Genomic DNA, 25,724 nt, shown 5'->3' with positions numbered 1-25,724 from the left:
TTCAGAACTAGCAGGCCGGGGCTCCTCTCACTTGAGATGGGTCCCGGAGCCCCGCCCACTGCTGGGGCCTGTGCTGGTCACCCCCGCACCCCTCACCCCCACCCCCAGCTCCCTGTTCGAGGCTCCGGGAGGATTTCCATTTTCCCATCCTGGCTCTCCCTCCTCCGGCAGCTGGGCTGAAAGAGCCCACGGCCAGGGCAGAGCCAGGGGATAGAGAGAAAACTGTGGACCAGCGGACATGGCCAAATACCCGTCACAGGGCAGAGTGTCGCCCCAGCAGGAAGGAGCCTCCCTGGAGGGGCCACTCTCCCAGGCAAAGAATATCTATGGGGGGGGGGGGGGCTTTCCATGGGCCAGGATTGTTCTCAGGGCAGGGGGTGGGGTTTACAGAATGAGCCAAACAGCCAACTCCGGGTTATTCTAGAACTTACATTCTTGCGAAGGAGATGAGCAAAGCTATAAACAAAGACACCGTATTTCATCCCATCTAAAGTGCCACGAGTTGTAAGATGCCCCATGATTTTATGAACCACTAAGAAAGAAACAAGGCTGTCAATGCCAGACACCTCCTGGTCTCCGGGACTTCGCAGAGGGGATGAATGTGCGTCTTGGAATGGAGGAGCCCCCTCTGTCTCGGTGGGGTTCCAGGAACACCAGGCCTGGGGGCGCGGAAGCTGTGGGGTGCTCCTCTGAGGAGGCTATTTGAGCAGAGACGCAGAGAGAGGGAGGGTGGGATGGGGATGCCTTGGGGGAAGAGCCCTCTGGGACCAACACAAGGGAAGCCCGTCCACCCCCAGGGGCCTCTGGAGGGACACAGCCCTCTCCTGCCCTCCACACGGGCTCTGTGCTCAGGTGGGTTTGGGAACCCAACCTCAACGTGGAGGTGCTCAGAGACATAAGTCTCTGCTAAATATTGCAGTAAAAAAAAAATGTTTAAAAATCCATTTGTCCAATCCACCATTTCCAAAGTAGACTGTTCCTGATAAACCAATCTTTTCATTTTCCTAAAATCCCGACTACATCCAAATGATTTGAGAACTGCCACTCAGGTAGCATCCTTCCCTTCTCTAGAACCCAAAGTGACGCCTCTGGGAAGGTTCTATAGGCCAAGACACCAGGACCCCCTTGCCCACTTCAGCCTGGCCTCTGCCCAGCAGCCCCCAGGTGGTGAGGGAGGGAGCAGGAGGCACTGACTCCGCCCCCTGACCCACAGGTGTGCCGCCGCCGTCCATCACCTGGTACAAGGACGCTGCGGTGGTAGAGGTGGAGAAGCTGCCCCGCTTCCGGCAACATGGTGACGGGGGCCTGCAGATCAGCGGCCTGGTGCCTGACGACACCGGCATGTTCCAGTGCTTCGCCCGCAACGCGGCTGGCGAGGTGCAGACCTCCACCTACCTGGCCGTCACCAGTGAGTGGGCCTCTCCCATCCTGTCCCTGACCCTGCCCCAGCCAGGGCCTCGAGAGAGCGGCGTGCCATGGGATCCCAGAAGGCACCTTGCGCTGCAGCCTGGGGGGTGAAGTCCAGTTATGCCCACAGCTTCTGCAGACGGAGAGAGCACTCGGGGGAAGCCCACGGCCCTCGGGGTCCCCTCATGGCCTGGAGCCAAGGGTGGCTGCAGTGCCTCTGGGAGAGAAGGTGCTTTGGATCCAGGTCCCAGCTCTGGGCTTTCTGCTGACCCCACGTCCCCTGAGCTGGGGAGAGGACCTGCTCTGGCTTCTGAGGAGGAGAACCAGCGCAGAGACAGTCCTCAGCTGGGAGCCTCCACTCATGTCCAATGGAGGTTCATCCCGTTTGCCTTGTCACCAGGGTGTGAACTGCTCTCTAGGTCCCCTAAACAGAGGCCCAAGAGCCCAGGAGAGGTGTGTCCCCCCACATGGCAGTGGCCCAGGGAGGCCTAGGCTCTCCAGCCCTCTTCCCCACACTGGAACCTCACCAAAGCCCTGCCCCCTTCCCGGCTGGGCTCCTCCCGGTGTGGCTGAAGACTTTACTGTCTCTGTCTACAGGTATCGCCCCCAACATCACCAGGGGCCCCCTGGACAGCACCGTGATCGACGGCATGTCCGTGGTGCTGACGTGTGAGACCTCGGGAGCCCCCCGGCCCGCTATCACTTGGCAGAAAGGTACATGGAGCAGACCTCCAGAAGGTGGGGCTGTGTGATCTCTAGGAGGGTCCTCAGAACTGGGTTATGGAGCCAGCCACGTGGGGTCCCCTGACAGTGTAGAGGCTGTGCCCTGCGTGAACAGGGCACCTCTCACTTCAGAGTGCTCCGTAGGCTGCCTCGCTGGGCCTCAGGCCAGGTCCCGTCTCCACATGAATCAGTAACTCGTTCCAAGCTTCAGGGGGCCCCTCTGTGGACTGGGCACGATGACATGAGTACACGGGTGCTCTGAAGACCAGGTGATAGTGTCATGCGTGGCCCGTGTTGTGCTGGAAGCAGTGTCAGCCGGCGAATGGCAGTGTTTGATAGTTACATTGTTGCCATGGGCGCTGTGCTGTCCCTCCTCCCAGGCAGCTCAGGGGTCCCAGATGGCTGGGCCACAATGCCCCAGTGTCCACTATGTCCATCTGCCTTGTGCCCCTCCTCCTCCCCTCTGGGCACCCACAGCCTCAACCTCTTGCTGCAGAGGCATGCACACATGTGCACACACACACTCGTTATATGCACACACACATGCACACACCAGCCCTGCTCAGGTGGACCTTCTCACAGGACTCCGGGCCCTGTCCCCAGCACCCACCCCATGCTCTGCACCTGTCTCCCCAGGGCCTAGGATAGTCTGGCATGCAGCAGGCGCCCACTAAGTACTTGTAGGTGGATGTGGCACAGCCACCCAGCACACAGCTGGTTCAGGTGCCTGCCCACGTGGGCACATGGACATACCCAACTATACTTACATGGGGACAGGCGGGGTGTTCTCTAAAATAAAGGGACAGAAACTGTACTCCAGGCCATCCTGCACTCACCTGTGCATGCTCTCGGGCTCCCCCCACCCCTTTTTCTTTTTATCTCTCCCCCCCACCTCCCTCTCTGCCCAGAACCCCCACCCCACCCCAGGCCAGGCACCGGGCCCCCTGAGTGCCCCTGCAGGTCAGTCTGACAGGGGCTGTGTGTCCCACTCCATGTCTCTCTCTGTCCCTTCCCTGCTCCTTGCCCCTCCCATCCATCACTGTCCTCTGCTCCCCTAAAGGTGACTCTCTCCAAACACATCCTGTGGCAGGATGTCATCACCAACTTGTCACCTGTCTCCCCAACCCTCCTGCCCCCACATCTGGCCCAGGTGCCAGCTGTGGGAGGCTGTGCCCAGCTGCCCCTCACCACCATCGGGAGACAGTGTATGGCCTTCTCCAGCCAAGGACAGATAGTGTGGCAGTGAAGACGCGGCAGGAGGGTGGGCCGCAGGTGCCACCCTGTAGCCCGGGGCCCTGTGCAGGCCCCTGCTCCTAGCCCTTGTAGCATCTCCAGAGCGAGGTGTCTGCCCAAGGCCACCTGGAGCAAGGAGGCTTGGGGGATGTGCCACTGCAGGGCTGGGAGCTGCAGGCTGAGCCCACCCGCTGTGTCACCCCCAGGGGAGCGCATCTTGGCCAGCGGCTCTGTCCAGCTGCCCCGCTTCACGCTGCTGGAGTCGGGCAGCCTGCTCATCAGCCCCACGCACATCTCCGACGCGGGGACCTACACCTGTTTGGCGACCAACTCTCGGGGTGTCGACGAGGCCTCCGCAGACCTGGTGGTGTGGGGTGAGTGTCCACAGCCGGAGGGCCTACAGGTCTGTGCATGACCGTGCGCACCCCTGCGGGTGCCCGCAACACAGGGACACCTACGGGACTCACACAGTGGCAGTGTCTCCACGCCGGCATCTCTGTCCCAGCCAGGGCCCTTCCTATCAGACAGACAGTGAAGAGTTAATTCAGAGGCCAGGGACCAGGAGATGAATGAAGGTTCTACCAATGAGGCCACAGGCTGGAGAGTGGGGGCCATGCTTGGCTGAGCTGGGGTGGAAGAGAGCTGCCTTCACATACTTGAGGGCAGAAACCAGCAGACTTTTTTCCGTAAAGGACCAAATAGGAAATATTTGGGGCTTTGTGGGCCAGACGGTCTCCATCCCAGCTGCCCCTGTAACCTCCCTGATGTCCAGAGAGCTGCCGCAGACGGTACCTAACCCAGTGGGCGTGGCCGGGTTCCAGGAAGAGCTTATCGACCTCCTGGGCCACCTGCTGGCTTGGCCTGCAGCCTGCAGCATGCTGACCCCTAGTGTAAGGGGACTTTGCAAGCCACCCTCCAACTTGGGACCCATGCCCAAGACTCACGTGCCTGTGGGCTACATGCACAGACCCAGCGGGGACCTGGGGTGCAGCCCTAAACTGGACACCACAGACCCATCTCACCCTGGCGGGCCACTGACAGGCTGGGCCTGAGGCCCTGACCACCTGAGGTTTCTGTTTCTCTGTCCCTTAGATGATTTGTGAGCAAAGTTAAATGAGCCCCTCTGTGAACGTGGCTTCCAAGAGTCGCCTCATCTTGGAAGCACATTGTTCCTTTGAAGCCCTGGGACTCCCCCGCAGCACAGCTGTCCAGGTGCCCGACCTGCCTGCATCTGCTTAGCCTCCAGCCACTAAGCCACGGATCCCGAACAGTGCCCTTCCACACGCCTGTGCCCTTGGGGTCACACGCCGTCTCTGCTGTCTTTTAGCCCGGACCCGCATCACCAAGCCTCCCCAGGACCAGAGCGTCATCAAGGGAACCCAGGCCTCCATGATGTGCGGAGCCACACACGACCCCCGAGTGACCATCAGGTAGGTGCTCCACTGTGGCCTGCCCCAGGAAGGAGGGAGGTCAGAGCTGAGGGGACAGCATGTAGCCGGGCAGTGGCAAGGCTTAGGGTGGGCATCGTGTCTGGGGCCACTTACAGGGTTGGGGTGTGCAGACTTCTAAATACACACCCAGGCACGGGCTGCCTTGCACTGAGTTCAGGCAGTGTCCACAGCGGGGGGGAAAAAGAGGAAGGGAGTAGAAACAGGAGTGGAATAGGAAGGGAGGAGGAGGAGAGGACAGGTGGATGGGGAGGAGGAAGGCTCAGCTGCCCTCCGTGGTCTGCGACATCCCTGCCGGCACCTCCCTGAAGTGCCCCGACTTTTAGTCCCTCTGGCCAACGTGACGTGGCCTGGTTCATTGAAGCCCCGGAGGGTCTGCTCACCTTATGTTAGAATCCCCAGCAGAGGGGTCTGGGTAGGAAGACGCAGAGGCAGACATAGGGCTGAGGCAGGAGTCGACCCCTGGGGGGACCCTCCAAGGGAGCAGGGACGGGGAGGTGCCAGACTGAGGTCATCCTGACCATGGGAAAGCCGGGACCCTGGCCTGCAGGGCTCAGTCCTGCTTTGGAAGAGGTGGGGATGGTCAGCTGTGGACTGAAGCAGCCAAGAAGGGATGCAAAAGTCAGGACCCCTCCCGGGCTTGGAAGGGTGACACCTGGGCCACCCCCCGAAGGTTTCATGCACTGAAACCAGGAGGACAGAGCACTGGGCTCTCTCCCCTGAGCTCCAGATGAATCTGCTTCCTTAGAAATGAAGGTTCCCATCAGTGCCTTCTCTGCTCAGTGAGCAGTGTCCTGGGAAGCCACTGGTACCCCGATGGGAGGGACCTGGAGAAATGGTCTCCCTGGCTCCACCAGGCTGCCGCGTCCTGGGGCGCCATCTGGCGGCCAGAGAGCCAGGAGGGTCTTCACGGCCTCAGGAAGCCAGATCCTGGGGCCAGAGGTTCAGGGAGCTCTGGCTTTGACCAGCACCGCTTCTCCGAGGGCGCATGGCGGCCCCAGAGGGGAAACCCAACGCGGAGTGAGACCATGGACCAGGCTGTCTTCATTTCTGGGTTTATTAGATTTTTCTTTAAACAATTAATATACTAGCTGTGAAAAGGTCCTCAGAGAGAAGCCACATAGAATCCTGCTGTGAGTCTCAGACAAGGATATGATGTCACACGTAGCACCTTCTCTATTTTTAGCTTCCATTAATTGAAGAACTATAATAACAAGAAGTTACGTTAATTTGGTAACAGTTCAGATTTATTGATAAAAATGTCATCAACTCCTATGTGACTTGCATATTTTGCTCCTTCTCTACAAATAATTCTTTTGTAAAATGTTTTTTAAATTGTTGATGGACCTTTATTTTATTCATTTATTCCTATGTGGCACTGAGAATCTAACCTAGTGCCTCACACGTGCTAGGCAAGGGCTCTACCCTGAGCCACCACCCCAGCCCATTCTCTACATAATTCTTGATGCATGAAGGGATTCAAAGCTCTCGAGCAATAGTTTTGTAGACCCACCCTCTTGGGACCCCCCCAGCAACCTCCAGGTGGTGAGTCCCTGCTCCAGTTTACAGAAGGGGGTCCTCACCTGGAATGAAATTAATCAGCCAGGACAATCCTTTTAAGATGGGAGGAGAGAGCAAAATTGATCCTTCACCACCACCACCCACCCTACAAGTGGCAGAGTCGATACCCAAAGACAGCCTTCACCTCCTCTCCCAGCACATCTTGTTTAGATGGTGGGAATATGGCCCTCCATCTTCTGGAGATAAATCTTAATAGCTCAATGGCTATTTTTTTAAAAAAAATAGCATTTTTAAAGCTCCCCAGACAATTCTTATCATATCCCCAGGATTGAAACCCCTGTTCCAGTTGGGCACAGTGCCCCACACGTGTAATCCCAGATACTCAGGAGGCTGAGTCAGAAGGATCTCAAGTTGGAGGTCAGCCTGGGCAATTTAGCAAGACTCTGTCTCACCATAAAAAAAAAAAAAGAAACAAACAAACAAAAAAAAAAACTCCTATTCTAGCTGCAAAGCTGCAAAACTCAACAGGGTCCCCTGAGCAGAAAGGATGTGAACAATCAAATGTCAGCAACGTGGGGCCACTCGACCCTGAGTGATCCATGCTCAGAATCAAGCCAGGTTCCAGGCTCGAGGGGCTGGGCAGGTGCAGGCTTCAGCATGAAATCCTCCAAGACCATTCTAGAAAGAAATGCTTCTATTTGGTATCTGGCCCCAGATTCAGACCAAACTGGAACAATCCACTTTTAACCATTATTAATATTAATATTTTTATTATATAATAAATATTTTTAGGCTGCCTTTCCCTCTGGAGATGCCTGCATTCTCTCTTGAATATGTATCTGCTTTCCTAAATAAATCTGTCCCTGTCTCTGGTGCCTGCTAAAACTCTTTTCTGTCACGTACACCAAGGACCCCATTGGTCCTGAGTCAAGGTTCCCCAGCTTAAGGATCTCCTCCAGGGGACATAAAGTTGAGTGACATGCAAACAGGTCTGTGTGGAGCAGAGCGTCCTTGGAGCACCCAGGGGCACCATGGGCGTGGATGGTGGACCTGAATGTCCCCCAGGTACACCCATCCAACATTTCCTTCCACCCAGGCCTGACCCTGCACCTGTGTCTAATGGGACATCTAGGCCGGTGGATGCCCCCACATCTACTGCTTTCTCTTAATTGTGTCTTTAGAAATAATCTGTGCTGATGATGACAGCCGAGTTCTCAGAACCCCCTGTTCTTCCTCAAGGAACGCTCTCACTTCCTTCTCCATGCACCCCAGGGTGAGGCGTCACAAATGGAAAACCCCAAAACCCAGCGGCCGTCATTGTTTAGGACACACGTTCCAAGCCCTGGTCATGCAAACAGGTCCTTGCTCTGCTGGCCAGCTCCCTCTGCCGCCTCCTCTCCCAGAGCCCACCTGGGCAACTTCTGAGGCCAGCCTCCTTACACTGAGAGTTCTTCCAAAGTGCCTCCCAAAAAACAAAAAAAAAAAAATTAATTATACAACAAATTGTAGGGAGCAAACATAGAAAATGCAGATGAACTGAGACAGAGAAGGGGGAAAGTAGTATTATCAGTTCCTTTTAATTAGACGTAACTGTAGTCATGCTTGGCTGCTTTTCTTTTTACATCTTTGGGGGTCCCAGGCACTGAACCCAGGCCCTTGCACATGCTAGGAAAGTGCTCTGTCGCCATGCTCCGTCCCCAGTTGTTTTTATCTTTTGTGACAGGACTTGTAAGTTGCTGAGGCTGGCCTTGAACTTGCCATCCTCCTGCTCAACCTCCTGAGTCCCCGGGGTCACAGGCCTGCATGCACCACTTGGGTACCATTAACAACCAGCAACACACTTTTCCTCGGCTTTTTTCTCAAGAACCTGGTCCCACGACAATAAATATTTTTTATCAACTCAATTTCTCAAGTATTCAGGAGTTCGTTGTATGGCTGGAGTGTGATTTCTGTTACGCGTTCCTTAGTCCTGGGTATTTGCATTATTTCTAAATGTTTGCTAATATGAGGAAATCTCATTATGAACGTCCTTGTAACTGAATATTTTTACATGTCTTTGATTTTCTGAGGACTATTATTATATAAGGCTAAGAGGGCCTCTAAAGCCCTCATCAAAATTTTTTAACAGCAATTACATAATTGCAGATTATTTTGGAAAATTTCTGCCCCATCTGAGTTCCATAGACTTGGGGGTTGTCTTGTTTTTTTTTTAACCTTTATTTATGGAAATTCCTGGTAAGAATATGCTTAGTTTTGTAAAATGCCACCAGGACTGTTTTCCAAAGGGGTGGCATCATTTCACACTCCCACCAGCAGCAAGTGAGTCCCCCGCCACACATGGAGCCATGTTCTGGGGTCTGCTGTTCCTGCAGCTGGGTGGTGGAGCTCGCTCTTGTGATAATTTGCATTTCCCTGCTGGCTCTGCTGGGGCACCTTCCCGTGCGTTGTTTATCCTCCGTGTCTTCTTGGAGGCTGTCCGTCATAATCGGGTTGACCACTGTCTTATGGTTAGGAGTTCTCCGTATATTTTGGACAGCAGTGCTCTATCAGTGCTGCTCATGCAAATATTTCCTCCCCGTCTGCAGTTTCTCCCTTTTTTTCTCTCTTGACACTATCAAAGAGCAGAAATTGTTCATTTCTAATTTTTTCTCATTTTTAAATATCTAATTAATTTTGAATTTTTTAATTTTAACCCAGTTTACCAATTATTTCTTCCATGGATCATGCCTCTGGTCCAAAAAGTCAGCACCAAACCCCGGGGCACCTAGATTCTCTCTGTTATCTTCTGGGAGTTTTAGAGGTTGGCATCTCCTGTGTGATCCGTTTTGAGTTAATGTTTGTGAAGGGGGTAAGGTCAGCTCTGTGGTTAGAGTCATTCTTTTGTTGTTGTTGCATGTTGTTTGTCCAGTTGTTCCAGCACCAGTTGTTGATAGGTCTCCTTCCTTTTATTTTTGTCTTTTTGTTTTTGTTCTCATTCTGCTTTCATGTAATCTATTTGTTGGAGTAACCAGGTTCTATAAGACAGGTCAGCAAACTCTTTCTGCAAAGGGTCAGACAGAGAGTAACTATTTTAGGCTTTGAGAGCTGTAGGAACTTCGTCATAACCCCAGAAGCAGAGCTAGACAACATGTCAACAAATGGACATGAGTGTTGCAATAAAGCTTTATTTACACAAACAAATGGTGGGCCGAAGTTTGCTGACCCCACTGTGGATTCCATATTCTGGGCTAACTACTTTCACATGTGCTCACTTGTTCTTCTCTCCCCTGAATTCCTCATTAGATTTAAGTTCAGTGACTTGGCACAAATCCTTTGCAGTCAGTGATCTATGCCTCCTGACATGCCACATTCTGATGCAAAGAGAGTCTGCCGCCCCAGGTTGTTTCCTAAGCAGCAATCACTCTCTGCAACTAGATTTGCTTTTAAGGAAACCTCTGCCCATCCCTGGATTGCTGACAAGGAGGATTCTTTTCTAGATAAAGAGATGAATGGAAGGTTATTACTGTTGTCAGTTTGTAACTAGGTAGTGAAAGCCTTGAGAATTAACTGAGCAATTTCATTGCTGGTAATTTGTCCTTGAGGAAGGGATTTGGGAGACATGTGCATATTTTGCCATTAAGGATGTCCCTCACAGCATTAACTACAGCCTCTGAAGAAAAGGAGCCAAACTGTACGCTCAATGAGAGGACATCAGCTCAATGACAGGGGTCGTGTGAAAACACCCTCCTCTGGTTTAAAAAAGCGTGGTGAAATTGTCACAGCCAAAGGAGCAGGTGATATTTTGCTGAGTGGACAAGGTAGCTTTAAAAATAGGATAAACGGATTGAAGCTCAGATGACAGATGGGTGGTTGGATGGAAGGGTGGGTGGAATTCCGGATGGATGGATGGATGGATGGATGGATGGATGGATGGATGGATAAAAGCAAGCTTGGATGGATGGATAGATGGATGGATGGATGGATATATGGGTGGATGGAAAAATGGATGGCTGGAAGGATCACTAGAAATCATTGATGCAAATTTGCTGTGTCAGTAAAAATATTGATGTTTGACTTTTACTGACCTCCTGCATGTTTCCAGCAGCACTGAGTGTTTTATGGCTCCGCATCCTAGGGCCACCCTGTGAGGGGGGTGGCTTTAGTTCCCACATATTCCAGGTGAGAAACCGAGGCCCAGCAAGGTTAAGGAAACTTGCCCAAGGTCACAAAGCTGATGCGTGGCCGAGGCAGCCCTTGACCCGGGGGTCTGACTCTGGAACTGTCCCTCTGCCGGACACCACCTGTCCATGCACACAGGGAGAGGAGTCTAGAAGGTCATTTATGGGTTCATCATCATTCCCTGGCCCTAGGAAACCTTCAAGTTTCTTTTGTCCTTTTCCTTTATCCTTCACTTTTTTTTTTTCTTATCTCTACTTTCCACTTCTCGGTTGATTTCTCTTTTTAGACTTGGTTTAAAATATTGCAGGCGCGCTCTCTCTAGCGATCTTACATTCTCCAACTCTGGACACTTCTAGCCCCCCATGCCCACCATCCCGAGCCCCGGGTGATCCCTCATGCCAACCTTCCCTGGGGGGACAGCGCAGCATCCTGCCCCCTCAGAGCTGGCCCTCCAAGTGTGTTGACGGGGACAGTAATGGCTGTATTTCCTCTAGGACAACTCCAGAGGAGATATTTCTTACTGTCAGGCCCGGGCCCGTGTGTAATTTCTCAAGTTCCCCTTTGTACCGACTGACCGAAGCTAAAGTGATTTTTTGGACACTGAAGTCAATTTGTCACAGTGATGCATTGATCTAATGATCCCCCTCATAAAACTAATTCCAAAATGCAGTCTATGTGGGAACTCTAATTCCTTTTCCAGTGGTGATCTTTTCCCCTCTGCAGAAGCGTCCCTTCTGCTGGCTCTTTTGTGCTGCGTGTTTTGCAATGGCCTCTGGCCAAAAGCAACAATGCTTTGACCCAGACCTGAACCCAAGGTGTAAATGACCAATAATGACTTCAGTTTGCAGTGCCCGGCAGCCGCAGGAATGAGGGGCTTGGGGCCTCGCTCTGTCCTGCCCGAGCCCCACCAGACCCGGAGGAACCCCTGCAGCCTGGGATGGTCCCCACCCCGCTGGCACTGTCTTTCCAGGACAGATTTGGGATGGGCTCCCAGGGCCCACCCCTCTCCCCCTCCTTACTGGCACCTCCTGCCCTCAGGTACGTGTGGGAGAAGGACGGGGCCACCCTGGCCATGGAGAGCAACCCCCGCATCCGCCTCGACAAGAACGGCTCCCTGCACATCTCGCAGACCTGGTCAGGGGACATTGGCACGTACACCTGCCGGGTGCTGTCAGCCGGTGGCAATGACTCCCGCAGTGCCCACCTCCGTGTCAGGTAAGGACGGCCCTCCCCCGTGCCGTGGGACAAGGGACATGCAGACATGGCGGCGGGGAGGCCAGAGCCAACCCACTCCCTTTAGTGAGGACACAGGACCAGCCTGTGTCCTCCAGGCCATTCCCTCAGCTCAGCGAGGCCCTGGTCAAGAGCAGGCGTCTGGCGAGGCTCAGAGCACTGGGCCCCAGAGAGAAGGCCCCCACCCACTGGACGGCCCTGAGGCCACGCTCTCCCTCTGAGCACGAGGTGTCGTGGAAATGCAGGGCCACCCAACGCAAGTCTGCGCGGCCCTGTCACCTGACCATGGGCCACTCAGGGCTGCAGCCATGTTAAAGGGGCACAGAGCTCCAGAGGGGTGCAGGGTCCCACAGGTGTCCTTGCCCAACACCTCTCATCGCACCAGAGCGGGGAGGGTCCAGGAAAGCCTTGGTGAGTTTGAGGCCAGTCAGGCCTCTGCACACATCTGTCTTGCAGGCAACTGCCCCACGCCCCCGAGCACCCCGTGGCCACACTCAGCACCGTGGAGAGGAGGGCCATCAACCTGACGTGGGCCAAGCCCTTCGACGGCAACAGCCCGCTCCTCCGCTACGTCCTGGAGATGTCCGAGAACAGTAAGGTCCCCGTGGCCCTCCTGCGCCCTCCACAGCAGCCCAGGCCAGCGGGGGGCTGGGGCCTCACACACGTGGCTCTGGCCTGGCTCCCCGCGGCTGGCTCTGGGGCCGTAGGTCCTTCTCCCCTGCAAAGGGAACAGTGGCTTCTTCCTGAGTCAGGGTGACAGTGACTGAGATGGTGCACAGGACAGTCCACAGGGGTGATGGCTTTTATTCTTATCTTTCTTCTCCCAGCTGCTCACTTCAAAATGAGCAGGTGTGACCCGTGTGGCGTTCTGCAAGGGCGTCCCAATCCTGTGAGCCCTTGTTCCTCGCAGCCCCCTCCAGCCCCAGGGAATACTGGGCTAATGGGACCCAGAACGATGACCTCGTGGGCGGCTGCTGGACCAGCAGGGAGGCCCTCACTCCTCTGCAGGCCAGAATGAGGCCGGACCCTGCTAGGAAGGAAGGGAGGACACGAGTCTGGTCCCCCGAGATGCCCATCTGCGCCCCACTCTCTCCCTGTAGATGCCCCCTGGACCATACTCCTGGCCAGCGTGGATCCAGAAGCCACCTCCGTGATGGTCAAGGGCCTGGTCCCCGCGCGCTCCTACCAGTTCCGACTTTGTGCCGTGAACGACGTGGGCAAAGGACAGTTCAGCAAGGACACAGAGAGGTGAGGGAGAGGGTGTCCCTGCGGTCCTGCTGGACTCCACGGGGCAGGGCTCCCCGGGCTGCCGACTGCCCACCAGGGACAGCTCCTGGGTCAGCTCCTCTCTGCTCCCCCTGGGTGGGATGGGGTGGTGCCACTCATGATGACCACCGAGGGTGGCGTGAGGACACCGTGAGCCGCCCCAGGCAGAGACTTCCCTAAGCCCGCGCTCGCTCTCTGCGGGTCCCGAGACTCCCTCATTCTGCTCCCCAGCCCCGGGGGCTGCAGCCATGTTAAAGGGGCACAGAGCTCCAGAGGGGGGCAGGGTCCCACAGGTATTCCTTGCCCAACACCTCTCATCGCACCAGAGCAGGGAGGGACCAGGAAAGCTTTGATGAGTTTGAATCAAAACAACAGGTGGTCCCTATCAAAGCCCCACACAGTGATACCCGTTCACGTGGAAGAAATCCTACCCCATGCCACCCCGAAGGACAAACAGTCACCTCACTGAGAAAGATGTCAATGTCATGGGACAGACCAGACTCATTCATGTGATTTGTGACACAGATCACACGCACCAGAGCTGAGCCCCAGGCTCTTCAAAGAACACTCTGGGTGCCTATGAAGAGACCCCTGGCTGATGTCAAGCTCTGTGGGTTTGCATGGCTCAAGTCTCTGACGTTCACTCAAGTGATACCCCCATGGGGTGGGGGCATGACACTAACAAGAACAGGCCCTGACAGGTGCCAGCCCAGCACGGGGAGCAGGAGGATTTACAGAGGCTCACTGTTAGTTGAGCACCTGCTATGCACCAGGCTGTGTTTGGAGCCGGGGAGGTGGTGAGGTGGACCAAGGGCCGTGGCCCCAGAATCCCAACAGGGAGACGCAGGGTGCAGGGAGCCACCCGCCCACGCGCCTGCCTGGCCTTCCTGCGCCTCTGAGTCATCGTCCTAATGAACCTGCAGGCTCAGGGCTCTGAGTCACCCCACTTCAGCCTGCGTGGAAACAGGAAGCGCAGTGTGGCTGGGGAGCCATCCATCAGGAGGCAAGAACATAAAAATAAACAAACAGGAGCGGCATCCATCAAAAATAATTAACTTTTGTTTTTAATGGATAAGTGTCAGCCGGGTGAAAAATGCACCCAGGTGGAACACTGCGTTCCCGCCACGCAGGAGGGGGGAGGCAGCCGTGGCTTCGGGAGGCACCACACCCATGCCACCTGCCCATCCGGGGGCTCCCTGGTCAGGTCAGGAGGCATCTGGGAAGCAACTCGCACTCCCACTTCTAAAGCACTTGAACACGCCTGACCTCATCACCCCAACAGTAGTTTCCTTGAAAAATGAGACACTGAGACCCATGTCCCTCAACTGCACCCGAAACACGTACATTGGGTGTTTTATAGTGTTTTTAAAAGGTTCATCTATTGGTTGTGCCATGTGAACCTCTGTCGGTCTAGTAAGGCAGGCAAAGTTGCTGTTTTTTTTTTTTTTTTTTAGCAGAAACAAGCTCAGAGAGATTAAGTGAGTTACCAAAAGCACACAGCAAGTGTGCAGACTCTGATGGGGAGAGGACGGGCAGGGTTTGGCCTCCTCGTATCCCATGAAGCTCCTGCATTTTCCCCAGAGACCCAGAGCGAAGGGCTCACCACTCTTGTCTTTTGGGCCAGGGTTTCCCTCCCTGAGGAGCCCCCCACGGCTCCTCCACAGAATGTCATCGCCAGTGGCCGGACAAACCAGTCCATCATGATCCAGTGGCAGCCACCTCCTGAAAGCCACCAGAATGGCCTCCTCAAGGGCTACATCATCAGGTAGGCGTCCATCCTGAGGTCAAGAGGAGCAGCCAACCCAAGGGGAAAGGGACGTGTGGGGCCAGGCGTGGACTGGAAGATGGTACCAATTCGTGGCAGGTCGTTCTCCACCCACCAAGGGCCAGGAGACACGAAACACACCCACTGTGGTAGGAAGGATTTAGGTTAGACATGTAGAAGAACATTCATCAGCGAGAGTCTTGGAAATCAATAGGCATGGAAGAGCGAGGACCTAGTATAGTCTCCCCCAGGTTGTGTGGAAGGCGGGGCCACCATATGCCAGGGCCACAAGGAGACGGAGACGGGCAATCTGTTTTAAGAAGCCCTCTGGTTGGGGCCTGGAGCACCTTGGCAGTTGGATTGGGGATGCACCCAAACCCTGGGGGCCTCTCACTGCCCGGTTCTCAGGTTCTAAGAGAGGCACACACCATGGCTCTGTGAGGCAGCCCTTCCTCCCAAGTCTGGTTGTGTAGAACCATTCTCGGTTCTCATGGCTTCTGTGTTCCAGTGGAAGGTGGTGGCACAGGTGGCCTTGGATCTCCATCTCACTGCTGCAAGGAAGCCGCTCTCCTAAAGGAGAAAATGAGCCCCGGGGCTGGGCTGGGCTGGGCTCCACGTAGAGCTCGTCCTTAGCTTGCACGAGGCCCAGGTCCATCCTCAACCACGAAATTTAAAAATAAAATAAAATAAAACACCAGAAAACAAGCCCAACCGTGGGGACCACTGTTCTGTCAATGACCTTCAAAGACTGAGGCCCACGGGGTCTTCACCAGGAACTCTCAGCCTCCCTGGCCAGCCATCCAGCTCCTGTCCTTGTCCCCCATTAAGAGGACCCGTCCAGACACACCAAATCTGTGCCACCCAGGGGCAAGCTGCTGAACTAAAAAGGCTCACAGTTTCCTCCAGCTCCGTGGCTGCGTGGAGCCCAGCTCAGGGGCTGGACGGCCACCTGGCCGCGGCTGCCTGTCAGAAGCACAGACGCGGAGCGCGTCCAGCCCCACGGGAAGTTTGGGCAGACAGTGTTGCTCTGGGCAGTTTCCTGGGTACGTGGTGTGCAGCTGGACTCGGGGTCCACCGTGCCCTCATCTCTTCCCCAGGTACTGCCTGGCCGGGCTGCCCGTCGGGTACCAGTTCAAGAACATCACGGATGCCGACGTCAACAACCTGCTGCTGGAGGACCTCATCATCTGGACCAACTACGAGATCGAGGTGGCGGCCTACAACAGCGCCGGGCTAGGGGTCTACAGTAGCAAAGTCACCGAGTGGACGCTGCAGGGAGGTGGGTACCGATGGTGGCCTCGGAGCCAGATGCATCCCTTCCTCCAGGCCCAACCCTGTCAGGTCCTCCGCCTGTCCAGGCCCGAGCACCTCAGGCCTGCTTCACCCAGGCCCTTGCTATGCCCGTGGGTGGATCGGCCCCTGTGTCCAGCTCCTGCAGGGTGGCCAGCTGGGAGGAAGAGGAGGAGGGGGTCAGCCAGGGACATGGGGAAGGGCAGTGGCTTCCCAGGCACGAAGACCTTCTGCAAAGTCTCACTTGACTGGATCACGCACGAGACAGCTTGACCCCCCAGTTCTGCATGCAAGATCTTGCATATCCACCCCAACTACTCATCAGCGCCCTGTGTGTGGGTCAGGCAGGCTTTATGGAACCCCAACTAATCCAGAGAGAGGAAGAGGGCACCTCGAGTCTGCACAGGGAGGGGGAGTTGGGCGGGCAGCAAAGTGTGGACTCCCAGCCCTGCGTCTGGGCCAGGGAGGTGGACAGGTCCCTCCAGCCCACCCCGTCTCTTGATCTCCAGTCCCCACAGTGCCCCCTGGCAACGTGCATGCTGAGGCCACCAATTCCACGACCATCCGCTTCACCTGGAACGCCCCCAGCCCCCAGTTCATCAATGGCATCAACCAGGGCTACAAGGTACACGGCGCCCCCTCCCGGGAGGAGCCCTGAGCGTCTCGGGAGGGCGGAGGCGGCAGAGGGGAGCCAGGGTGGGGGTGGGGGGTCCCTCTACTTCTGAGATCACAGGCCCAGACCAAGTGGAAGACGGGGATAGAGACAAACAGTGTGGAGCCTTTCTCTAATGCCACACATAGGCCTGGGGGCACGGGGACCATACAGACAGGAGTGTTCTCTGTGACACTGGACCATAAACAAGACCCGGTCCAGGCTCAGCACCCCTGGGTGCAGCCATGGCCCCACTGGAACAATCCAGTTCGCACTTCTTAGTACCATAACTGGGCTGTAAGGGGCATCCTGCTGGGGTGGGTCTCCCTGACCCCACACAGAGTGTGGCTCAGGGCAGGGGGTTGGGGCCCAGGCTGACGAGGCTAAAACCCCAGCTCTGCCCCCTGTGTCTGCTTGGACAAGGTCTTTAGTGGGTCTGAGCTTCAGTCCTTCTGTAAATATTTATTGAGCAACGACTGTAGCCACCACACTGGCTTCTCGTAACTAAACGGAGTTTCTGGGGTGAAGACCGTGAGGCCTATTCCCCAGGGTCGCGTGAGGACCAAGCAGGACAATGTGTGTGGTCCCTCCGGCACAGTGGCCGACGTCATGAGCCCTCAGTGTGGTGTGGGTGGGACCGGGCCTTGGTTTCCTAGGGCTGCCACAACCCAGGGCCCCGATAGGCGGCTTCAACAACAAGGAACCCTGTCACAGCTCCAGGGGCTGGAAGTCCAACCAGGGGTCAGCACGTTTGCTTGCTTTTGAGTCCTCTCCTTGGCTGTGGATGGCGCTGCCCTCTCTGTCCTCCATGTGTGTCTGTGGCCTGGCCACCTGTCCTGTTGGATTAGGCCCACCCTAATGACCTCGACCTCGTTTAACTTGAGGGACCTCTCTAAAGGTCCCATCTCCTGGTGGTCACAGTCGGAGGTGCTGGGGTCAGCACGTGAATGCAGGGGACAACCCATGACAGCCAACGCAGTGGCAGTGGCAGTAGTACTAGCGCACTGGCTACCTCGGGAACGGTGCCAAGTCAGGTGTCCACCTGAAACCCAGACCTTGGATCCTGGGCCCGGGCTCTCTTCTCCTCCTAGGGGCACATCCTGCCTGCCCCCACCCCTGAGTACTGAAGCCAGGTCACACGGGACATCGTGCCTATCCCCAGCATCCTGGGGCAGGTGTCCAGGGGCCATCTGCTCCCCCCTTGTGGGAACGGAGGCCGAGGGGGCATTTGGGGGGCGAGGCTCAGGAAGCCAGCAGGTAAGAGGAGAGAGCTACAGGCTCTGATTCGAGCTGAGGGGTCTGGTGGCCTTGAGGTGACTTCTGCCATGTCCTGGAGCCCTGTACCTCTCTGCACTAGGTTTCCACACGTGCCACACCCCAGAGCCTTTCTAGGACAAGCAGCTGAGCCATGTTACTACAGGGTGTGTGTGTGGGGACCAGACAGGGAAGGGAGGGGGATTAAGGTGCCAGGAGAATTTCTGCTTAGATCCCCTGGCCCACCCCGGCCACGGCTTCTCCCTAGGAAGGCAGGCGACCCCGGGCTGAGCTGAGGTCAGGGTGCCACAGCCTAAAGCTCCAGTGCTAGCTGGCTCCAAAGACTCCTAATTGGGACCCAAGGGGGAAGGCAGGGAGGGAAGGAGGAGGCCACCGTTGCCAGGGAGTCCAGGAACCAAGCTGGGGACAATTAGCTCCCTGCAGCCGAGCCTGAGCATAAGTTCTATTGCACATGTGGGAGGGCTCAGCCACAAACTTGTAAGGCAGACAGCTCCCCAGGCTGGAGGCCAATCAGTGGCCTGGACAATTAGAGCAATGGCCCAGGGTGACCCAGAGCAAGAAAAGACTGCAAAGCCCCCCGACACCTGCCAATGCTCAGGCCCCGCTTGGCATCCTGCACGCAGTAGCTGTTCAATTAAAACCAGCGGGGATGAGCTGCCCGGTGTCCTGAGCCCCGGAGCTGGTGGAAGAAGAAGGGCCCATTTCCCAAGAGCCCTGGGGAATGAGGGTCCCGGTCTTCACCCCACTTTCCAGAGGAAGAAACGATGGCTCAAGAAGGAATCACTTGTTCAAGGTCAAGAGAGTCATTGCCAAGGCTGAGATTCAAACCAGAGCAATGCTTTTTCTTCCCTTAAAAAGAAAACACGTGTTATGTTTTTATTATAAAATAAGGATTGCCACTTGATTTTTTTTTTCAATACAAATGATTAAAGGCAGGAATTTTTTTCTCCTGCTTCTTTGGCTTTCAGTGTGTCTATTACAGAGAGGGAAAGAAAAAAAAAAGGAGTGGATGTCTCTTGTATACCTGTGATAAAAATGGAATTTTCTTGTCCACTTTTAATTGTGAAAAATTTTAAACATCTATAAAAGTAGAGGGAAGGCGCTGATGAATGCCCCTCTACCAGCCCAACTTCCCCTGTCCCAGCTCACAGCCACATGTGTCCCATGGACTCCCCAGCCCTCCCCCTTCCCCTAGAATATTTTAAAGCAAATCCTGGGCCATTTTGTTCCATAAATGCTATTGTAGATGAGGATCATAGACAACATCTCCTTTTAGAACAAAACCCATCATCATCGTCATGCCTAAAAAATGTCAACAGCCCCTGCACGTCATGAGACACCCGGCCAGCCTTGCAGGTTCTGGGACTGCCACTTCATTTCTGATACCCGTTGGTTTATTTGCTCCAGGATCTAAATGAGGGCCCCACGGTGGCAGGCAGTTGGGTTTTTTTTCAGGTCTCGGTTGATCTATACATTCTCTCTCTCATCTCTTTCTCTCTCTTTTTTCTTATAATTTATTGGGTGAAGAAACTGAGTCATTTGTCCTGTGGAATTTTCCACAGCCTGGATTTTGCTGATTGCATCCCGTGGGGTCATTTAACACGTTCTTCTGAACACTATATTTGCAGTAAATTGGAATGTTCAACCACAGGCTGGTCGGACTCAGGTTCGATTTCTCTTTCTTTCTTTTTTTTTTTTTTTGGTTGTTGTTGTTTTCAATTCTGCTTCCTAGATGGCCTTGTGTATTTTCGTCGAAGACCAAGTCTGACTGTCTCTCATTGTGATGTTGGTTGCTGTCAATGGCCCTCCCATGATCTATTATTTCAGCAGGGGTTGCAAAATTGGGATAGGGAAATGCTATCATTGCCTTTTGATTTATTAGCTGAAATGCTTTTTTAGAAAAGAATGTTCCCTTTATTGACTTTTTGGCCAACTGAACATTGAGTTCATTTAGTTTGAAAAGCCGAGTGCCGGCCCCATTCTTTCTGATTGCTTACCAATTTGCAGTATAATGAATTGGTTCCTTAGTAGCCTCTAAGGTAACAAGTGAGTCGCGGCTGGACAACGGGTGTACGTCCGGCTTTGTTTTGCTTTTTGTAATATTATTATGCATGTACGGATTTTTAACACATCTGATGTGCTTCTGTCCACTGCCATTATTATTCTTATAGATGCCACATTGACCCTCCTTCATGTCCATTCCTCAGTCCTTGGACATGGCCCCAGGAGTCTGTGACGGCTTCTTTGCTGTCTGGTATGAGAAGATGTTCCAAGCTATAGAAATTTCCTTCATCGTGCCCGGGATCAGCCCTTTCTTCACAACAATTTAATTCCTTTTTTTTTTTTTTTTTGGTGGGGGGTACCAGGGAGTGAACTCAAGGGCACTGAGCCCCAGCCCCAGCCCTATGTTGTATTTTATTTAGAGACAGGGTCTCACTGAGTTGCTTAGTGCCTTACTTTTGCTGAGGCTGGCTTGGAACTCATGATCCTCCTGCCTCAGCCTCCCGACCTGCTGGGATCACAGGTGTGCACCACCGTGCCCAGCTACCTTGATTCCTTTCAGAAGGAAGGGATAGTTAGATGCCACACGCCGGGTACTGGGGTTCTACTTGTTCCTGGTCAGCTAGAAGGAAATGCATTTTCTTAGGATAAAATGCATACGGATACTTCCTATTCAATTTCGGGACTACAAGCTTTTTAATAATCTCACTGGTCTTTTAATAATCTCATAACTCTTTTCTCCATACTGAAAATTCAATTCCTGCACCAGCAGCGTCATTACCCACCTACTTCACCCCACAAGCACACACGGCAGTCTCAGAATAGTAATAGGAACAGGTTGAAGACTGAAAATAGTTGGAGAATCTGCAGTCCTTTTGCTCTCAGGGTCTGTCCCGAGAGGGATGCGCTTCACATGTTTTTGAAGCAGTTTCCCTGGGTATGATTTTGCTACAGCTCCATACCCTATTAGGTTCATTGAATTCATTTTGTTTTCGATTTTGGGGGATTGATTTTTTTTAATTGAATTTGGTGCCATAATTATATACAATATTTACACGGCTCTAAAATCAAATCTACAAAGCCAATGCCAAGAGCGCCGTCCTCCGCCCCGGCCCTCTCTCCCCAGAGTTTGGAGTGTTCTGGTTTGTTTGGTTTTTCCTTTTTCTTATGTTTAAAGCGGAAGTGTGCATATATATCAACGTGTGCCCCTTCCTTCCTGGGTAAGTGACAGTGTGCTCTCCACACTCTCTCCACCTTGTGTTTTAACATGATTGTCATCTACAATGCCCCTGAGGTCCCTCCACAGCAGCATACGGATGCCCGTCTCCCCTGGTGCCCCACCTACCCTATTGTGACCTTAGGTAACCAGACCCCTACTTTGGGCCGTCGCTACTTGATTCACGTGGTTGGCTTGGTGCATACGGCTCTTTCTATTTTCATGGCATAGCTTTGACATGGATGCCTAGAAATGAGATTGTTAGGTCAATGGGTAAGTGTGTCTGTCATTTGACTACTTTTGCCAAATATTGCCCCTTCAATTTATTGTTTTGAAAAATTTAAGAAATAGGGGCTGGGGTTGTGGCTCAGCAGTAGAGTGCTCGCCTAGCACTTGAGAGGCCCTGGGTTCAATCCTCTGCACCACATAAAAAATAAATAAAATAAAGGTATTGTGTCCAACTACAATTAAAAAATAAATATTTAAGAAAAGAAAAAATTAAGAAATAGGGCTGGGGATATATCTCAGATGGTAGAGTGCTTGCCTTGAATGGACAAGGCCCTGGGTTCAATCCTCAGCACTGTACACACCAAAAAAAAAAAAAAAAAAAAAAAAAATTAGGAAATAGACAGGTGTGGCCGTGCATGCCTGTAATCCCATCAGCTTGGGAGGCTGAGGCAGGAGGATCGCAAGTTCAAAGCCAGCCTCAGCAACTTGGTGAGGCTTTAAGCAACTCAAGGAGACCCTGTCTTTAAATAAAACATTTGAAAAGGGCTGGGGATGTGGCTCAATGGTGGTTAATCATCCCTGGGTTGAATCCCCAGTACCAAAAAGAAAATAGGAAATCTATCTATGATTCAAAAACCAAGCTCACATCGGAAAACCGCCTCCTGCCCTCGTCCTCCATCCCCCTGAACCCACTTACCCTACCCAAAGCTCCCCTCTCTCCGGGACCATAGCCGCTGGTTTCCCACGTGTCCTTCCCCGGGGTTCGGGGAGCAGTGGAGGAGCCAGGGGGGGGGGGGTATCCCCACCCACATCCTGTACCCACCCCCCAGGGTGCTCCCTGCACCAGGAGCAAGAGGCATGCCCAGCACTATCCCCGCCTCCTGCCAGGGCTCAGAGAGGAGCAGTGGCTTTCCCAGGGTCACACAGTAAGGGACAGAGCTGGGCTCGGGTTCAGGGGTCCCACCTCCAAGGCCATCCCCTTCCTTCCCCCTGGTGGCTGCGCATTCTGTGTCCCCTACACGCTGTCCTCCATTACAGAGGGCTACCTGCCAGGGACCTCAGGAATGTCACCGTCCTGCACTCCACGCCCCAGAGTAGATGGTTAGAAGCAGCCACCCATCTGCCACTGTCGTGGGCTGGGACCTCAGATGTGGAACTGTAGGTCACCAAGTCCTGTTGATTGGGGAAGGAGCCCAGGGCCTTGCGCTCACTAGGCAAGGGCTGGACCTTGGAGCCACCTCACAGCGCCCTTCTTTTTTCTTCTTTCCTTCCCTAGCCCTTTTTGAATTTTGACACAGAGTCTTGCTAAGTTGCTGAGGCTGGCCTTGAACTTGAGACCCTCCTGCCTCAGCCTCCCCAGTCTCTGGGCTCACAGGCGTGTACCACCAGGCCCAGCTATGAAGTCCATATTGTCAGTCCTCAAAACCACACTCTCCTTACCTGCACACCTCCTGTGGGCCATTTTGGGGAGCAAGGCCCCGTGATATTGTCAGAAGGCACCTATAAAGACTTTTTTTTTCTTTTATTTTTTAAAAAAATAGTAGTGATTTTAATTGGCGTGAGCCCAATAAAATAATATTTACCCAAATTTTACACTTGCTAGGGAACACACCACACAATTAATTCCAACAGCGTAATTAATTCAAATTTACATTAATTAAATTAAATTAAAACATTAAACTTGTTTCTTCATCTACTCCAAAGAAGTTCGGCAATTTAATTGCTATGAAACAAGATAACTGAAATAAAGAGGATATTTAACATACTTATTAAATGCCACTTAGTATTTCTGATTAGTATTTTTAGGGTCTAATTAGTGTCTAATTAACTGGCTATAGGCTATCTTTTCACAATACCAATTAAATTTCAAAACATCCTTTGTAAACACTCAGGCCTGAAAAGGAGAAGATTAAGCATTGTTACGGGCGTGAGTTAATCGGAGACTTGGGCGTGGTATTGTTTTATATCTATAAATACCCGTGCTTATTAAAACTCATCGAGTGTAGCTTTTCGCCATTAATTGCTATTTAATCAACTTCAAGTAAACGAGGAATCTCTGAGGCCAGCTGTCATTGTGGGAGACAGATGAAGGGCCAGGAAACAGGGCGTGGGGTGAGAGAGCAGGAGGGGGACCGGGGGGCCAGGGCGAGGCAGCCCAGGTGCGGACGCCCCACCTCCAGGTGACTATAAGACTAAATCCTGATGGGGAGCAACTGTGGGAGCATAATAAGGGACACCCACAAACCAAAGTTGCCAGCCGAGTGGCAGGGCCGGTGGCCAGGCCTGTAATCCAGTGACTCGTGGGGCTGAGGCAGAAGCAGGTCCAGTGGAAGGCCAGCCCGGGCAACTGAGATCCTGCTTCACGATCAAAAATGCTGGAGGTGTGGCTCAGCAGCGGAGTGCCCCAAGTTCCACCCCAGTACCCCACAAAATGATAAGTTCTCAGTTTTATGGGAAGTGAGCCTTGGACCCTTCTAGGGAAGAGCTGCCTCAGCCCCAGGGAGAAATGTTGGAACCTGGAACCTGAGCTCCCCTAGTAAAGGTCCTAGTGGAAATGGCTCAGCCCCTGAGCCCCGGTCTCCTCACCTGTGAAGTAAAAGGCATCTTCTTAGGTTTGCAACCGCGCATGGGCCCAAACATCTTGGGATTCTTTTTGAACAAGGATCTCTTCGTTTTAGTTTTGTACTGAGCCTGACAGTTACCCAGCCGGTCCTGGTAAAATGCCTCCCTTGTGGGGTCCCTGTTAAAATCGGGGACAGACACTCATAGGAAGCACCCAGCCTGTACCTTGCCCAGATTCAGAGGCTCAGGAAATGGAGCAGTGCCTCCGAGTGAACACAGGGCCACGGGCCTCTGGAGCCTGAGGGCTATTCCTTCCTGGGGACGAGGGACCCCTGGACCTGGGCTCCTGGACGCTGTCCACTGGCCCAGCCTCTTCTGGAACTTCTTGCTGGCCTGTCCCCAGCTGATCGCCTGGGAGCCTGAGCAGGAAGAGGAGGTCACCATGGTGACGGCACGGCCCAACTTTCAAGACAGCATCCACGTGGGCTTCGTGTCGGGGCTGAAGAAGTTCACGGAGTACTTCACCTCTGTGCTGTGCTTCACCACCCCGGGGGACGGGCCTCGCAGCAGCCCCCAGCTCGTGCGCACCCACGAGGACGGTAGGTTCCGGCAGCCCCTGTCCCTCAGCCCCACCCGAGCACCCCTGCCCACTGCGGACTGTCCCTCGACGGTGGCCGCGCTCCGGTTCTGACTGGCCCTCTTGGGGAACAGTGCCGGGGCCCGTGGGACACCTGAGCTTCAGTGACATCCTGGACACCTCGCTGAAGGTCAGCTGGCAAGAGCCAGGGGAGAAGAACGGCATCCTCACAGGTAGGCCCAGGTGCCCCTCACCAGAGTGCAGACGGGCCAGGAGAGGCCAGCTGTCCCTCCCCTGGAGCTAGTCCCCACCTGGACCCCGAGGCCCTCTCCAGGGAGGCTCTTGGCACCTCTGTCTCCAGTCCATCCTGGTGTCTCTGTCCCAGATCATGGGGCCCTAGAGCTCTCTGGGGCCGCAGGTGGCTGCCGTGAGGACGTGCCCGCTCTAAAGCGGTGCCCGCCCAGCTGGCAGCCCACCAAGAGCCTAAGGCCAGCAGCTCCCAGCTCCCTTGGCCCCACTGTTCCCAGCGTGGCGGGAGCCTTCGAGCTGGTGGGAAGTGGGAAGCCCAGCGAGGGGGGCTGAGGGTCCCCCGAGCTCAGGCCACCACGGGGCTCCCCCAGGGTACCGCATCTCCTGGGAGGAGTACAACCGGACCAACACCCGCGTGACCCACTACCTGCCCAACGTGACCCTGGAGTACCGCGTCACGGGCCTCACCGCGCTCACCACCTACACCATCGAGGTGGCTGCCATGACCTCCAAGGGCCAGGGCCAGGTGTCCGCCTCCACCATCTCCTCCGGGGTGCCTCCAGGTAGGTGGAGCCGGCCCTGCTGGTCTCCCAAGAGGAGCCTGCCGGGGAGCGCCCTGCCTGCGGGAATCCTGGCGCCCTTCCCCAGAGCCCTCCCCGCCCTATGGTCCTGCAACCCAGGGTCCTCCCCTGAGCAGGCTCAGCCCCTGTGGTCCCAGGTCTATAGGTGGAGGCCCTGGCCCACGACACCTCCCCACAGCTCTGAACAAGGCGGAGGCTTCGTGTGCCTCGCACCCCACATGCCCCGCTCCCCATGAGGCCGTGGCCTCTCTGATTCTGGGGATTTATCACTGACACCCAGAAAGTCCAGCTGGCTTCCAGCCACGGAAGAGTTGGCTGAGCAGGGAAGGCGGAGCATGG

The 25,724-nt window shown here is 54.4% G+C and overlaps 1 protein-coding gene across 3 annotated transcripts in view; it reads left to right on the top strand.

Annotated features, from left to right (window-relative positions):
* The window catches only part of SDK2 (sidekick cell adhesion molecule 2), a 233,674-nt gene that overhangs the window by 158,796 nt on the left and 49,154 nt on the right, over positions 1-25,724 (top strand). For all 3 annotated transcript variants that reach the window (XM_081270316.1, XM_081270315.1, XM_081270314.1), the window contains exons 9-21: positions 1,214-1,408; positions 2,005-2,121; positions 3,570-3,737; positions 4,691-4,793; positions 11,529-11,705; positions 12,180-12,316; positions 12,824-12,971; positions 14,614-14,754; positions 15,852-16,033; positions 16,554-16,669; positions 24,382-24,577; positions 24,690-24,788; positions 25,176-25,367. In XM_081270316.1, coding sequence (XP_081126442.1) covers positions 1,214-1,408; positions 2,005-2,121; positions 3,570-3,737; positions 4,691-4,793; positions 11,529-11,705; positions 12,180-12,316; positions 12,824-12,971; positions 14,614-14,754; positions 15,852-16,033; positions 16,554-16,669; positions 24,382-24,577; positions 24,690-24,788; positions 25,176-25,367 — 1,971 coding nt within the window. The remainder of the gene's footprint in view (positions 1-1,213; positions 1,409-2,004; positions 2,122-3,569; positions 3,738-4,690; positions 4,794-11,528; positions 11,706-12,179; positions 12,317-12,823; positions 12,972-14,613; positions 14,755-15,851; positions 16,034-16,553; positions 16,670-24,381; positions 24,578-24,689; positions 24,789-25,175; positions 25,368-25,724) is intronic.

The sequence above is a fragment of the Spermophilus citellus genome (assembly GCF_964194105.1).
Source record: "Spermophilus citellus genome assembly, chromosome: 17".
Lineage (NCBI taxonomy): Eukaryota > Metazoa > Chordata > Mammalia > Rodentia > Sciuridae > Spermophilus > Spermophilus citellus.
Note: the sequence above shows the minus strand (reverse complement) of the source record. Positions and strands in the feature narration are given on the sequence as shown.